The sequence below is a fragment of the Netta rufina genome, assembly GCF_964035555.1.
Source record: "Netta rufina genome assembly, chromosome: 6".
Lineage (NCBI taxonomy): Eukaryota > Metazoa > Chordata > Aves > Anseriformes > Anatidae > Netta > Netta rufina.
Window position 1 is genome coordinate 31952665 of NC_140129.1, and position 16888 is coordinate 31969552.

Consider the following 16888-nt stretch of genomic DNA (forward strand, 5'->3'; position numbering starts at 1 on the left):
ATATCCAGAGACAAGAAACATTTCACTACAGTGCACTTTTAGAAAGCTCTTAAAATCAGCTTCCCACACTGGCTCTGTACACATCTATATTTAGAAGAGAAGCAACACATATTCAGGATGTGAAATCCTGGATTTCAATCACATAGAAGCTGGGCTGGGGGGGTGGTAGTAGGAGAACTGTGCTGCTCAGGGTCAAGACTGAGCCTGCTGCCTCCTGTTTGATGGCAGAGCAGGTGCTGCCAGCCCCTGACCACCAACACAGTAAGCTCCATGTTTCACCCACGGATTTACGTACCAAACCCAGTAACCTGGTGCAGCAGGAGCATCTCTTGGATAGTCATCAACCTTGATTAAAAAAGCTAGAACAGTGCGTAATTTTCTACCTCCCTTGGTACTTTATTTCCGTGATTAATTACTCTCACTACTAAAACTTGGAACTTTATTCTAATTGAAAAAAAGAGGAAAGTAGAACGAAGCATGGAGGCATTCCTCCTTCTGGCAGTTCACATATTAGAGTTCAGATCTGACATTACTGCTGTACTGTTACCCTTAGCTTCAAGACAGACCAAAGAATATATGGAAAATGCAACTCTCATGTGCATTACAGTAAATGATACAGGATTGTGAATATACAAATAGAAGAAAAAAAGAAAAAGCTATTCTGAAAAGTAATCATTTGACAGTGTTCCAACATTGGGTCATTTATTTCCCCAAATACTAGTTGCCCATTTGGAATACACCAGTTTTCTCTGCCCATACTGGATCTGTTCCTTAAACTTAGTGGGACTATTGGTCAGCAGAAAGTTCATTGCTGCACCCTGCAGCAAGGCTCTGAACCCTGCAGTGCTACATAAATTAAGGTCTCAGGTTTTTTGTGCTCTTGAAATCAATCCACAGATTGTGCAGAAAGCTAAAAGCTTCAGAAGAGCTTCAGAAGATGAAAAAGTGCAGCAAATGAGAAAATGAGCATTTTTAAATGAAAACATAACCACTTAAGAACTATCCTCCTGTCTTTGAGAATTCCACTTAAGAGTTACCTCCTGATACTGCCTTTTACTTTGAAAAAATAGTTGTCATCATTTTAGTAGAATCCAAAATTAATTTGTTTGGTTCTGTTTAGCAGGATTGTCATATTTATAGTGCTAGAGCATCGTGGATAATGTTCCCAAAAATCACCTTCCCACAAGTATTCATAGCATGATGTACACTTGCTCCTCCACAGTAAAAGTGTCTGGGGACAGAATGATCAAGTAGTTAGCCTGACAGGCATCATGTTGAACAGGAGGAGGAACAAAGTTGGCTGTTAGAAGAAGTGCCCATTTTCTTATACTACTTCGTGATTTCTCCACAAATACCAGAAGAAATGCTACCTCCAATGTACACATTAGAAGAATAATTACAGATTTTATAGAGGGCAAAGTTTGTAGACATCATTTATGTCTACTGCTATCAAAGCTGACTAGAGAATGTCTGCAAGTAGCACTCAGTAGAGATCTCCTTCCTCAGGTACTCCAGTATTTAATTTTGCCTAGATTTTTAAAATACATATGAAGAGAAGCAGCCTGCTCATATTCAGTCACTAACTAGTTGGGGGGAGTAAGGTACAAACTGGCTCAGTGCAAAGGTTCTTTTTATTTGTACTGAAGGAACAGGAAAAGTGTTTCTGGTTGTCACAAAAACAGTCTTGTTTATGAGAAGGCACAACACATTGAATCTAGCCAACCACGGTTGGGGTAGCTCACCACATCTTACCCAGACAGAATGTCAACAATCTCCTTACACCAATCTTAACAAATCCATAAATTTCTCCATTTAACACTACAGACTCTGCATGAGATCACATACAACTATCGAACCTTCCTGTCCTCAAATGAAGTGGAATCAGGTAGCGCAGTGTGATAAACGTGTACCATCTCCACCAAGAATTCTGTGTGGTGAGCAGATGCCTGTGCAAGACACATCTAACCCTTCCGCGGATCCCCTTGGCATACAGCAGGTCTGATAGTTTGTCCCAAATACCGAAACATCAAGCTTAACAAGAGCAGCAAGAGAGAAACTGTTATTGAATGCTATGTGACACATGAAAACATTTCTATGACTGAATATCAAAATACTACATTTACACAATTCATCTTTAATGCACTTATAATTCAAAAGCATATTAAGGCTTCTAAAGCTGCCCTTTAACGTGGCCTAAAGTGCCACCTCAAAAACAATAGCAGAAGGTCACTGGATTCTAAACATCTTTTTATTTTATATGTGCTGCCATAGAAAGTAATCTAACAGCAGTGTCAGTGTTACTGGGGAAGAAGAATGTGGTTTTCCTTTTCCTGAACAAAATATGTGATGTACATTAAGTCAGTCCAAAATCCTGATGTTAAGTACAAAAAACAACTGCTTGAATTATAAAATACTGTATATACAGATAGAAAAGTGTTTCAGAAAGTGTTCCACAAAGTTTCTAAACTTTCAAGGACAGATCTTCAGCAGGGTAGATAAGTTGTCTTCAAAGGTGAGCATCAGTTCATTTGAGTAGAAAGTCTGAATCTTTATCTTCCTATGTTACTGCTGACACAGACTTTGATTTTCATCCCAGCTAGGGATAATGCGATGGTTCTAGGGATTAGGGTGTTTTTTCCTGGAGCTATTAATTTAACAAGCACATACTCTATATATAAAAATGAAATTTCAAAGAAATTTATACAACAGCTAGACTTTATAAAAATATAGATCTATAGTTTTACATGAGGAATTATCCAAGGTAAGTTTCCATTTCCTTTTGTCTTGGCCATTAGAAATTGATTTTTATCCTTTGGAATCTTATCTATAGCTAGGAGTGTAAATTAAAATAATATGGAGTTACTAGCTGGTGAAGAGTCTCAAGAACCATTTTTTGGCCAAAATTAACAAGCTATTGCATCCTGCAGTGCTCATCTTATGGTACCGGACATATTAAACAGTCCATATCTACTTATTCCAGAGTTTTGATGTACTTCAGTGTTAAAGCCCAAATAAAAACCATCTTAATTGTTCTTTCTGTGAAAAACAAACAAATAAATAATTTCTATTTTGCTGTACTGCATTAACTCTTTACTGTGTAGTGGAGGCAATAATGAATAACATGGCCTTTTGATGAAGGAATGTAAAAGAGTACATGCTAAAAAGAAACCCAGACTTTATATCTGTGTCTGTATATATATTTTTTTTTGTATATATAATTTTTTTTATGTATATATATATATATATCTACAATTGCATTTTTAACCATCACTTCACAAAAAAGATTTGATGTACGGACTGAACAATCATGTATAAACTTCACCAGCTGGAGATGTTCAGGAGGAGCTAGCTTTCAGCTTGGAGAGCAGCATTTCATTCTTACGACATTCCTGTTAATAGAAAGGAAATTAAGTAGTAACTCTCAACTCTTTTACTTAGATCTTCACATCAGCAAACCAAATCCTCTAATTCTGAAAGAAAGTTACAAGACAGTTTGCAAAAAAACAAAAGTCAGTGTTTACGGAAAAACTCCAAGTCAAGAAATGTATTTACACGTTTTCAACACCACAACCACAATTTTATTTATTTTTAAGTATAGCAAGATTGAAGGTGCCTCAAAAGACAGAGGAAGACAAATGGCTTATTTTTTGTTTAAATAAAATCCACGTATCATCCAGAACAGGAAGGAGCTGTCTCAAAATAAACCAGGAAGTCTTTTTTCCCCCCTCAAACACCTGAAACCAATAACAATTTTGCCTGGCAGCACTACTTTCATTTATTATCATGGAGACAGTAATTAATAGAAGCACATTATGATTAACTCAGACAAGGCTAAATCAATGAAGTATTAATCAGTCCTTTCACAGGGGTTAGAAAACAAGGCTAGTTCCTAAAAGTATTTAGGACTACAAAGATTCTGGATTCCCTCCCTTACTTACACATACCTAACTGCTGCTCCGCTTGGAGACCTGAATATACAGCTTACTCAGTAACAAACTAGTACTTCCCATGTAACATGGAGTGGTGCTTGCTTATCAGTGACAAAGGAATTTTCAGAATAAAAGAATCACACCAAGAGACATTGTTAACACGGTGCAAAAAGCAGTGTAAGGAACACTTGTGCACAAGTAAATCCTTAAGTCAAGCCAAAATGGGTTACTGAACATTAAAGCCTACACATGTTTAGAAGCCTTAAAATCTTGAATTGACTTTTTTTTTTTAAAAATGAAGTTCAGAAGAACAGAAGCAACACAAAAACATGCAAACCCACTCCTTTATCCACTGATAGGCTTTAGCAAAGCTCTGAAGTTATTATGTAGTCAGTTTTCTTACCTGATTACTGGGCTTCTGTGTCTTACCCCAGTTTTATGGGATTTTTAAGCAACAAGTGTCAAAGAGCATGTCTGTTTCAAGATGGCATAACCTATTTGAATTGCTTCCACTGTCTACTCCTAAGTAAGAGGAATATGAATTCAATTCCAAGGAATATGAATTCAATTCCACAAATTTTCCTTCCTTCCCATTGTTGTGGTGCCTCAAAGGTCTAAAAACCTCATCCAAAAGATGTATGTTATATACAGTAAGTTTAAGAAAGGAAAATAGCTCTCATTAGTTGTCTTGGCATTAATAAACCTAAACCCATTCTTACTTTTAGGAATACTATTAGCAGATTAATTAAAATAACTATGCAAATTCACTCTTGAGAAATAAAACAACTTGGACCTGCCTCTGCTGCCACTCACGTCAGTGAGAGCAGTCAGTCACGCAGATGTTCCTCCAGAAATCCCACCTTAACTCCAGGTAGTTGCTAGAACTAATGTACCAGCAAGTCAGGTGCTGCCTGGCCCCAATACCTAATGAAAGCATTTGCTGCTGCAGATTCATTTGTTGCCTTCTAAGTTCTCATTGAGTAGAAATGCAGCAATGAACTACATCATGAGCTTTGCAAAAAAGAGAAAAGTTCACAGTTCTGCTAATGAGCAGAGAGCTATTCATCCATTCCCACAACACAAATGCTGCTCATTTCTAGGTAGTACTGCAAAACTCATTCTCAAAATGAGGTTGGCAGCTTCCTCAGACAGCTAACTTTTTGTGATTTAACTCTTGAGGTACAGTAGAGAAATGCAGAGTTTTTTTTTTTGTTGTTGTTGTTTTGTTTTTTAAAGTTCTAGACAAATCCATATATTTAGAAATTTGCTCCTTTGCTCCTAAACATAAGCAAGGTTTATAACACACTTCAAAACAATCAGTGTACCTGAGAAGAACTTCTTAAGCAACAATTTATCAGTTCAAATACTCATCAATTTACATTAGCAGAAAAAAAAAAAACAACAACACATTCTTACCTCTTTAAATTCTTTCACTGTTTTAAAGTAAAGCCTCTGTTTCTCTAGAAGCTCCAAGTATTCATCATTCAACTGATCTCTTCGCATTTTGTTTTCTTGCTTCTTCTTTTCCATCTGTAAGTATACAGGAAGGATAAAAGGTCACCTACTGTATAAGGAATACACACATGCACATAAAGTGTAAGCAACACTTGATGATTTTAATGGACTTCAAAGATTTAAGAGTTTGTTTTTAAGAACCCAAAGAACATCACAGCAGAGCTTTTGCTCTGCTTTCACTCCTTTGACTTATTGTGCTGTTATTCATTTCTGTCTGTGTAATAGAGGTCAAGACAGAAAACAAAACAATGAACTCCTAGGCAGTTTTAATTTCCTGCTGTTGCTTGCTACAGCAATTAAAACAATGTAATTCTTCCAAAAAGAAGTGTAATTATCTTCAACCTCATCTATGCTCGTTGGAACTGCACTGTTCTGAAGTATTTTCATAATCTCAGCTTGACCTTGACTTACTCGTTACGTCAGCCTTGGTAACAGAAAGATGACCCATACATACAACACCGGCATCACTATTCTGCTGTCCTTTGTCCTCTTTGAAAACAATGTTCTCCAACACAATAGTCTATAGTTAATATGTTTTTATGAGTTTGTTAGTGCAAGGGGCTTTATGATAGCTTGAGTTGCATTCCATCCTGTTTTTTCTATATAGGCATAATTGTCACATTTTATATCTGAAATTTCTGCTTAGCTATTAAGATAAAACAGCCTTTTACCTGGAAAGATGGCTTTTTTTCAGTACACACTCTAGTATATGTTGATTTGAAGCACACCATACTTCTATTTCAACTCAAATGAACAACTATAACCCACTACCAAGAATCTTTTAGCTCTACAGAGTAAACCATCTCAAAGCCCCTTAATGGTATATAAATATATTTCTATATGAATATAAAGTAATACAACACAATAATTACAAGTTAGTAACCGTTATTACCAGGTACTTAAAACAACCCCACTGTATGCAAATAAATCCATGGACAGCTTCAGCTGGAGTAGCTGTTGAACCTCATGCTTGCTTTGTGTGCATGCATTGCCCCAAACCCACGTAACACAAATCCACTGAGGCTGTGCTTTCACAGAATAGCCACTAAGAGTTACCAGAAGTGATTCTGATCTCTGCATGAACTCTGGGGCTCTAAACACCCACAAGTGCCTTTTCACTTGCTATGTGAGCACAACGTATTCAGCAGCAACACCTAGTCTTTTCTACATCAGGTTAAATCCAGAAAGTGGGTCTGACATAGGCCTGGCTGTATTTATGCAGCCCAAATGGAAAAAAATCTTAATAACTTCAGGGACATCAGCGAGATGTTTGAACCAGCTGTTTCAAAGAGCTAAGTCACTACACTGCCAGTAACAAAGTTCAGGGGTACAAGATTCCTATCTCTCTTTTACTCTGTCCCTTAACATTTTAGTGGTGAACAGTTCCTTATGGATGTGAAAGAGACAGTATTTGCTAGTTGCTTGCTCGCACCTCACATAATGAATTTCTGCATTTATAATTATTATCCAAGAGGCTTTTCTGAAATAATTCCCAGGTTCTAGAAGAGAAAGCGAGTCTGACCTTCATTCGATTCTGTTTGATGCCTTCCACAATCTGTTCCATCTGCCGTAAGAACTGCTCTCGAGAACCAGAAGATGCCATTGCTCTGGAAAGAAAAAATAATAACTGATAGGGATGTGGGACAATGTGTCTCATCTACAATTACGTTGTGTATTTACCCATGTCCAAGTACTCACATTGCTTAATATCCTATGTAAAAACTCATCTTTTTAATCAATGATTTCAAGTACAGCGCAGATCAGAGAGATGGAAACAGACTACAGAGCTCATCACAAGCATTTTCCTTGACAGTTTGCATCTGTTCCCTTCTCTGTGTTGTAATAAATAATAAACTACTATTAACTAACCAAGAGCACAAACTTGTAATAAAGGCAGCTGATTAGAATATAAAGAAAGTGAGTAGAGGACTAGAACAGTAAATAATCTAATCATAATAAATAAATAAATAAATAATAATAATAATAATTTATGCCCTAAAAGGAAAAGACCAAGATACGTTACAGGCCCCAAATTACTTCTGAACAGATTAAGTAAAACAAATTAAAGAAAATGCCACCCCACACACAGCCATCAATAAAAACAATCCAAAACCCAGCTGTCAATTACTGAATTGGTTTCTAATGACTGGACAGAATATCAAAAAGATCTTATCACTAAGCAAAACAGATCTAAGATCCCTGCTGCAAAGGATAACATTTGAAATACCTATTTATTATTTTTTTTTTTTCTTCGTGGTGCTAGTGTGGATTTTTTGTTGCTTCGTTTAGGTTGTAATTAGAATTTTGGATAATAGGAAAAAACATAACAAAACTCAAAATTTCTGACAAAACACAAAAAGGCACAGGTGTACAGGATTAGAGATAATTATAAGAAAAAACACAATTTCACAACAGAATTATAAAAAGACAAACAATTTTTTCCTGTTAAGGGGCCATATCCTCTTCATTGCAACAGTACAGTGCAATGACCCTATTGCACTGTACTGTTCTGACAAAAATTCACAATGGAGTTCCCTCACCCGCCCCCAAAGTCAAAAAACAAAACACAGAGAGGAACAAATGCTGGCTGTATCACAGACTGATATTTGACCTTAAACTTCCAAGGGAACCATGATTTTACCGAAAGACTTCACACTTCATCAAAACCTTTAAATACAGAGTTAGTGTATAATAAACATGTCTGAAAAACGTTTGAGTCTAATGTTTTGTACATAAAGTAATAACCACAAACTCACAAAACGAAGAAAAATACTTCAATTAATGCCAGGAAAATTATGACTGATTTCTTTCCACAACTGCAACCGAACAGCCAGATATTAAAAACATATGTTGACTATAAAAGTTAAGTAATTCCAAGTCTGTGATTACCCAAATATTGGCTTAAACAGAATTAATAAGCTACATTATTAAACTGTTTAAGTTAATAAAATATTCTAACAAATTTTTACATTAACTCATGCCCCCTCCGATTTTTCCCCAAACAACTACACCACCCACTGCAACTATCAAGAGAAAAATAACCATTACTTACTGATGAAAGTTGTCATGAATAGAATTTAGTAAATTAACCTGTGGATTAAAAAAAAAAAAAAAAAGAAAAAATATAAATTTGTCCTTTCTGATGTTACTCTGAGTTTTCACAAACAATAACATGAAATTCAGATCTAAAAATGGACTGGTATCAATCTTTCCCTCACAAGCAGTCAGCTGTATGAAATCCTGAGCTTCTTTTTGAAAAAGGAACCACAATCCCTCTTTGTTAGTGACATCTGTCCTAGTGGAAGAACCACAGAAGGCAGCAGCTAGTCTTGGATCAAAATTAATATTTTTACTTTTACTGATGCCCAGTTATAGCACTGAGAATTTTCTTGCAAGACAGCTTTGCAAACTAAAGCAATGAAGTAAAAGAGTTGTTTAAATGTTCTAAAGCTTACAGGTAGCTGTGCACTATCACAGTTGAACACTGGACAAGCGTATGTTATAGCTATATTAGAGTGGCATAATTAGTCCTAGTTGCAGTGTCAAAGTAGAACAGTTTCACTTAGATGTCTTAAAAAAAAAATTAATAGAAAACCTTTTGCTTTAGAGACTGGAGCCAGTATAAGCCCCGCCAAGCAGTGCAGACCAGGTGAATTTCTGCACTGTATTCTTTGTGCTGGTCAGTTTTACTGGCTTCCATAAAGCCATGCATCGTTACACACTTCACCTCTACATATTTCACAGTCTGTTTAAAGATGAATTTCTAAGAAGTAGAGAACGGCGTTTCCTTTGCATAGCTACTGTTACAAAGATACTAACATTGCACTTAAACAATACAGACATAGGTATTTGTAACTTCAGTGAAGTGTTTTGTTGCTCTTGGTATAAACTCACTATGCAGATTAACCCATGCATTTTTTTTCTTGCTTTCTAAACATCGCTGAGGGCACTAAAATTCACTGAGCAGCAGCAATTAATGCAATCCCTTCAGCTTTCAGTATGTCTCACAAGTCTCCTGTGGTTAAACCTTCCAAACAGTTTCTCCTTTTGATGAGTACTTGAAAGCAATCTTTACTAAACAAATCTGAGCATTGCAAACAGAAGCATTTGCCCTGCTGCCACAAAGGTAAACTGACTACCTTTACATCCAAGATCTTTGATATAAATGAGAGAGCAATAGGTGCTGCATAGCAGCAGCCGCAGTTGTTCACCACCTCACTATGAAAAATTCAAACAAATTCTGAGCAGATTCCAAAGAAGCTATGACGCTTAAAAATGCCTGTTACTCAAAGAAATTATTGCATGATTCATCAACAGTTGCCAAGCCCAAATCCCTGCCTTGAAAGTTTGTGTTTAATAATGCAATTACACAGTTTATACCACAAAACATTTAAGTAACAAGGAGTAGCACTGCACAACTATTGCACTGTAAGACTGTTGCTGTGTTACACTGCAGAACAGTAAAGCTAGTGGATAAAACCCAAAAATCGAAGACACAAAAAAAGAATTTAAAAACATTTAAAAAATAAGTATTTTAAAAACCATGATTGAAACCATCAACCATATGAGCAGAAACCTTTCACTGAGACACTTAGAGACAAATGATGCTGCAAGCCAGCAGCTAGAAGTTCCTTTCCAGAGTTATTGGAGATGGGTTGGTTGGGTTAACCAAGAAGAAACAGGGTAATTTGGTCCTGTGACAAAGATATTTGCTAATCAAATGTTACTTGTGTTTTGTGAACAGATTAAACATGCTGTACTAACAGCACTTTTTACAACACAGACCACTTCCACCTCAACATTAGAAATGTTCTCATGAACCTATTGTCTCAATTTTACTCTCAAAGACTGCTGACCCTGCTCTGATATGGCTCAGTAAGTAGTTTTTACTTAGCTTTCACTATCTTCTCCATAGACTGAACATTTAGAAAACAACAGTAACATTCTCTTACCTCCTTTTCCAAATATACTTTCTTATCATCCAGTGTATTATAAAGAGTAAAGAACTGTTTTGTTTCTTTGTGAGTTGCTGAGACTGCAAAGGAAAAAAAAAAAAAGTAGAATAATAAATGGGGTGAAAGGGAACCTGTAAAAATACTTTGTAGGCTTCTTATAATATACAATTATCAATAACGGAACACAGTCTATAATGCATTCTGGAAGAATATTCCCTCTGCATGTAAATTTCCAGCAGTGTTAACAGCTATCAGATTTTATGAGAACTGGACTCCAGAACAACACAGCTCAGTGTCTAAAGTACAGCCCAGCTGCTGACAGTTCATTTCACAAACACACACTGGCACTATCAGCTGTGCTTCCTTACCACTGCCTGTTCATCCTTCCTTCATGAACTTCAACCTCACACCATGGAGGCTTCTGTGCTGCTAACAGTTGCCCTGGCCTATCTGGCACATTGGTGGGCAGAGGGAGTGCAGGGGTGCAGAAAGGGAATGGATGATCTGACAGCACTGCATGGAAAAAAGGAGTGCATTAAACTGTATCTTTCAAGGTACGAATGTGCAAGAAAAGGTTTTACTGTTTGAAAGCCTCTTTTCTCTCCTTACAACATATAGAATTAAAAAAAAGATAGAATTTTGATAGAATTAAAAAAAAAAAACATTTCTTTTCAAACAGTATCTATTTTAGGTGATTATAGCAGATGCTGGTCACAGCTCAGTGCAGAAGGTAAGGCTCAGACACTTCTTCCCCTTTGGGTCCACAAGATGATGACTTGATGATACTCAAGTCTCTGAAGTGTTTATCTATTCTTTAGTTCTTCAATGACTAAGGAAATCTAAGACACTTTTGATTCTCAAGGGAAAAAAGTTCAATTGAGAAGGACAGCTGGCAAAAGTTACCATGATTACATTAAGCAGCCTAGAATCCTGAACTGAAAGAAGTCCATGTTTATGATAATCAAATGATTTAATGAAAATTATTCCAGAGCTCATGAGTAAGTCAGATATACATGAGGATGATTTCACTCCGGTTTATACATTTTAAGAAAGGGAATATTGGAACTTAAAAGCATTTCAGTACAGGACCACTGAGTTTGGAAAACATCTCCAAAGATTGTCTTGTCCAAAAGTAAAAAAAAAAAAAAAAACAAAAAAACAAAAAAACAATTTTTGTCTACTCTGAAGATCTCCTGAATCCGATCAAATGCAAGAACTCTATGAAAACAATGCCACAGTTCACAGAAAGACTTGCAAGAGATTTTCAGCTCAATTTTCTAGAAGCTTAGCCTGAGCAGTGCAGGTTCCTGGCCAGGAGACCAAGCACAGTGTTATCTGAAGTTACTGCACATATTTTGCACTACAGAAGTCAGTCCTGTAAGATTCAAAGCCCCTTACATCTGCACCCAATGTTCCACAAGTCTCCTTAATCTTCCCGTCCTTCATATATAAAGGAAGCCTCCATCTTCTGAGCAGGTACATGCTGGACTTGATTAAATAAATTGCATAGCACATAAAAAGCAAATGGGGATCAAGGAGAGAAAAGAACTGGACTTGCACTCACTAAAGAAGCATACCTATTCCATGCACTGAGCTAGATAATGCACATAGGAAGACAGCATGTGACTATACAACTAGAGATGCCTCAAAGACAATGGATATGAATCAAAGTTAGATAACAATTTTAGAACTGCTCAACCTTCAAGAGCTTGGTTAGAACCTGTATATAATGAATGCAAAGTATCTTTAAAATACTAGCTAGTTCTTCTACAGAAAAATGTATTTTAACTTATGCCATTACACAGGCAGCATTAAATACACGCCAGTAAGCATGCCGGTCCATTGTCAATTTGATGGAACAACTTTAAAATTTTATTCAGTTTGCATGCTCCATACCACGTGTAGCAAACACATCACTACCCAAACAGTCAACCAAGCAAACTCCCCCTTTTTGTAACTTATATTAAAATAAATTGAAAATAACTTGTACTCTGATCCTAACAAGATATTGTAAGGTATTTATAAATCAAAAATGAAATAAATAATGCCTTGTTTTTTTCCATAGTTCTTGTCTTTACTTGGCATTATTTTTGTTGACATCTCTGATTCTGAACCAAACTATCTAATGTAAAGAGCAATTAATGAAGCATGACTTAAATTTATAACAACCTCGTTTGTAAATAGATTAAGGAATTTCTAAACACATTGGTCATTTAACTATACGACTGAACCTGTTGCAGCCAGAATTTACTCCAAAGACCTCATGTATCAAGTTTCACCCACAGGAGAATTCTTATAGCCAGCTTATAAAACCTTGAAAATAGGTTGTATAATGTGAATATCAAACGACCCTTAAACTCCTCAGAATTAGCAAGCGCTGTTTTACACTCCATAAGCTTAAAATGCAATTACCCTCCTTCCAGGGCTTTAGCTTTCAGCAGAATGTTCCTGCTTGATATACATACCCTGACTGTAAAGTTCAATAAATCTCTTCTGATATTGTGTTAGCTCAGCTCGGCTGGGTACTTCATCAATCTTGCGCTGTAAAATCGCTATTTCTCTGTTTCTTCGTGCCTGAATAGAAAGTTAGGAGGGGAGAAAACAAAGCCTCTTCTCGTTCTTTTCTTAAAATGGATGAAGCCCCCCCAGCAATATTTTGTTACTAAATAATCAATTATTTTTTAAAAAAAGTGTTGGCTGAGGCTCAGTATTATTTTATAAGTGATTTGTGATTTATTTTTTTTAATTAAACAACAAGAAGAGAGGTATTAAAAGTGACAAGGTAAGAAAAACATGAATAATTTTGTCCAATTTATGAAGACTTACCAATAATAGCCGGATCTTTTGAAGTTTATCTTTTTCAGTTTTGTACTGCTGGTCTATAAGCTTATTCGGCTCCTAGAATTTGAGAACCCAAAACAATTATGTATTACACCAACAAATGAGAACGCAACTACAAAAACGTGCAGATGGGTTTGTTTTCTGTATTTGTATCTTCCATTTAATGGCTCCCACTAAAACACAACCATTTGCTTTTTTTTTTTTTAAGAGATGATTCATAATCTGCATTTTAAAAAAATGACAACTTTCATATTTTACTGTAAATAAGTGTTTTGATAATTTTAATACTGATATTTTAGTTTTTAAGGTTTGTAAATAGTTTTTCCCCCACTGCTTCACTACAGTGACACAAAACAAAGAAACATATCAAAAGATTCTTTGTACTTGTCCAAATGTTTATACTTTGATTCATCGGCAGGGTTAAGGATAAACAATGCCCAGGGCAGATCACAAACACTCTGAGATGTGTCCTACATTTTCTGGATTTCAGATTTAAAGAATTTTTTTTTCCTCTTTAAAAACTTACAACTGAGGTTTACGGTTTCATTTTTACACACTGTGTTCAGAAGGACGGCAGCATCATGGAACTTGTAATCTACCTCATTTTAGACACACAAATATACAAAATGTTTACTCATTGAAAAGACAAGCAAGTCAAGCTCTTCATTTTCTGTTTATTTGTTATTCATTGCCTTCAGTCTGGATGCACTTGTGCTTCAGACAGCCGCTCACTGCATACAATGCACTGAGCCACTAAAAAGTTGTGCCTCTATCCTTCAAATAAATCAACTTTTAAGGAAAAAAAGAAAACCAAAACAAACATGCTTTCTGAGGAAGACTTGGTTTTGTCAAATATATGCACGACTCTTAACATTTCGAGATTCTTCCCTGCTGCTACAAAGATGAAAGTAAAAAGGGGATGAAAGCATCTATGAGTTAGCCCCATGGGTTCTAGTAAAAAGAATAAAGAAGTGATTTTCAGTCTATTGCACTTCTGTTTGTTAGCCGGAATTGTGGCTTTACCAGTGATAGAAAATAGTTTTTCAGAGATTGCAACAGATATTTTAATACTTACCAGAACATGCAAAAGTCAGAAGGACCTAAACCAGCATTTTAAAACACAAATTGAAAATAAACAATTAACACATTTGATATTTACCTCTTCCTCCCCACTTTCTGCTGCCTCTGCTTTCAGATTCTCAATACTTTGTTGAAGACGCTCCATTTCTTCCTGGAAAAACAAACAAACAAACAAAAACATATTTGCTTTTAATTGAGACCTCTCCTTAACGGAGACAGCAGAAGGTTTGATGCCATAGACCTGTAACAGAACTGTGACACTGACAACATACTTTATTTTAGAATTTGTAAGATTAAACAGCATTCCCTGCCCAGGGGTAAGGCATCCATTATTACTCGTTACATAAAATTGAATGCCTGCTTTTATCAAACAAAGGAACAGATTTATTTCTTACTTACAAATATACTAGAGCCAACTGAACTAATGAGTGACATAGAAAATGAGAAAGCAAATAAATATTACGATAGCAATAGCATGACACAGAACCACAACATGTGGTATTCACACTAATGAATGAACAAAGTTAGTTGTAAGGTTGTTTCCATCAAGATCCTTCAGAGCTTTCCAAAACGTTATGTTTGGGGAAAATGAAGTTTCTGTGCTCAATATCTGCCACAGGACAGTATGTCTTTTTACTTTTTTTCATTCCATTAAATTTGATCTAACACTGTTTAAACAGAAGAGAATGAAAACAATTCTCTCTGATCGTATTTCTAGGCAGCCTATAAACACAGCAGTAAACATGGCAGCAAAACACTGTAATTAAGCAGTAAAACAAACTCTACTCTGAAAACTGTAATAGATTTATCTCTATCTCTGTCTCTTCTGGTGGCTTGCTCCAAAGCTAGGGACTTTCAAGGAACCTTCCTCTTGTGCACTGTGCTCCTCAGGTCACTGCTAGCTCGTCCAAGATGACAGAATGTGTTTCAGGCTGTGAACAGTACAGATGGTATCTAGTACAGCCTGATCTCAAACTTTGATTTATTTTAATATTATTATCTGTTTGTAATCCCTGTTGCCACATCACCAGATACTCTTAGCAGAATAGAGAGGGGAACAAGAGCAGCCACAGTACAGGGCTGATCTGGAGTTGTATCTAAAAACTGCCTTTTAACAAAGACCCCGGACAAAACAAAACATTGAAGGCCACACTACTTCAGATGCCCTGCCTGCCTTCCTTGTAGCTCCCTGCCTCATAGTAGGGAGCTAACAAGTCCTCCTTGTTAGCTCAGTTCCAACCTTCTTGGTTGACAGCCTTGTTGTAGGTCTGATACACTGCAGAACTAGGCAACTGTCCATAATTCTGCACAAAATCAAACTAGCGGCAGTATTCAATATGAATCTGTAAAAAAAAGAGTAAATGGCAGGGAGGGGAAGAAAGGACAAAGCAGGAAGAAGTATATGGATACATTTAAAGCTTGGTAAAGAAGCACTGTTTAAGAAATTAAAACTTACCCTACAATGTGCTTTGAATTCTTGCTCCTGACTTTTGAGGTTTTCATTCATGGCCACCAGTGCTCGCAGATTCTGTAATACGCTAAATTTGAAGATCCAGCAAACTGCATTAGTTTTTTAGTTTTTACATTAAAGAGATGGAGAACTAAAAAATACTAGAACCAGCTTAGTTCTATACAATTTTCCAATAAAATCCATTTAAATTACAAATCCAAATATTACTATGGTCAAAATAAAGTGTCGTATTACCCTGAGTATTTTGATGATTTTGTGATTTCTCACCTCATTATTGTGGAAGTTTTGAAAGAGTACACTAATTTATGCAAGATGAAGACGTCAAATATAAAGAAAATAAGAACAGGAAGGCCTCACACACATTTCAAATGTGTTTAGTATCCTTCTGCTTGTATTATATTTAAGCATCTACAATTATTTTCAGCTACATATTGATACTTCTCACTCAGACTTCATAGTATGACAATCTTTTGCCGTCTTTGGAAGGAAGCTGGGAAATGTACTTGTTTAAATTCTAATTATTTGTTTAGGCTGAAAAAAGCAAGAAATATTCAATTACTTGGTTTTAAAACCATCATTTTTCAGAACTTTGAATGTCACAAACGAAGGAAAAACACTTACCTAGAATCTGCTTGGGATTCTATTGTTTCTAAAGCCGCCAATTCCTTGTCCAGTTTTTCACTATAACTCTTGACCTAAGGGTTATAAATAATAATTATCTAAGATACACTATTTAAATAAAGAACACGATTGTCCCCTACATTGTGCCAAGTGACTTCAACATGCTCATCTTAACTATTCTGTATTCTGTTGGAGCATGGGGTAAGGCAGTAACCATGCCATCCAGCAACCCATGAGTGCAACCAAAATGCTGGTAATACAAGGCACAGAACAAAGATCTAAGTGCTGAGTTTAAGCAGGACTGCAGGGACTTAGAAAGAACAATATCCAGTCATAATGAGATTTCACAACTGGAAGAGCATTCCACAGATGACATATAAGATCAGACAGTAAAACTTTCTCTTTCAGACCATAATGTTTATTTCAATCCTTTACTATGTCCGCAATCCTTCCCACTGAAAGAAAAAGGTAAAAAA

The 16888-nt window shown here is 36.1% G+C and overlaps 1 protein-coding gene across 1 annotated transcript in view; it reads right to left on the reverse strand.

Annotated features, from left to right (window-relative positions):
• Positions 1-1644: 1644 nt before the first annotated feature.
• Positions 1645-16888, reverse strand: part of CCDC93 (CCC complex scaffolding subunit CCDC93) — a 39717-nt gene continuing 24473 nt past the window's right edge. Inside the window, exons 14-23 of the mRNA XM_084289663.1 lie at positions 16413-16486; positions 15777-15858; positions 14400-14471; positions 13226-13297; positions 12865-12973; positions 10397-10479; positions 8497-8534; positions 6967-7051; positions 5346-5459; positions 1645-3389 (exon numbers count right to left, since the gene is read on the reverse strand). Coding sequence (XP_084145789.1) covers positions 3336-3389; positions 5346-5459; positions 6967-7051; positions 8497-8534; positions 10397-10479; positions 12865-12973; positions 13226-13297; positions 14400-14471; positions 15777-15858; positions 16413-16486 — 783 coding nt within the window. The 3' untranslated portion in view covers positions 1645-3335. The remainder of the gene's footprint in view (positions 3390-5345; positions 5460-6966; positions 7052-8496; positions 8535-10396; positions 10480-12864; positions 12974-13225; positions 13298-14399; positions 14472-15776; positions 15859-16412; positions 16487-16888) is intronic.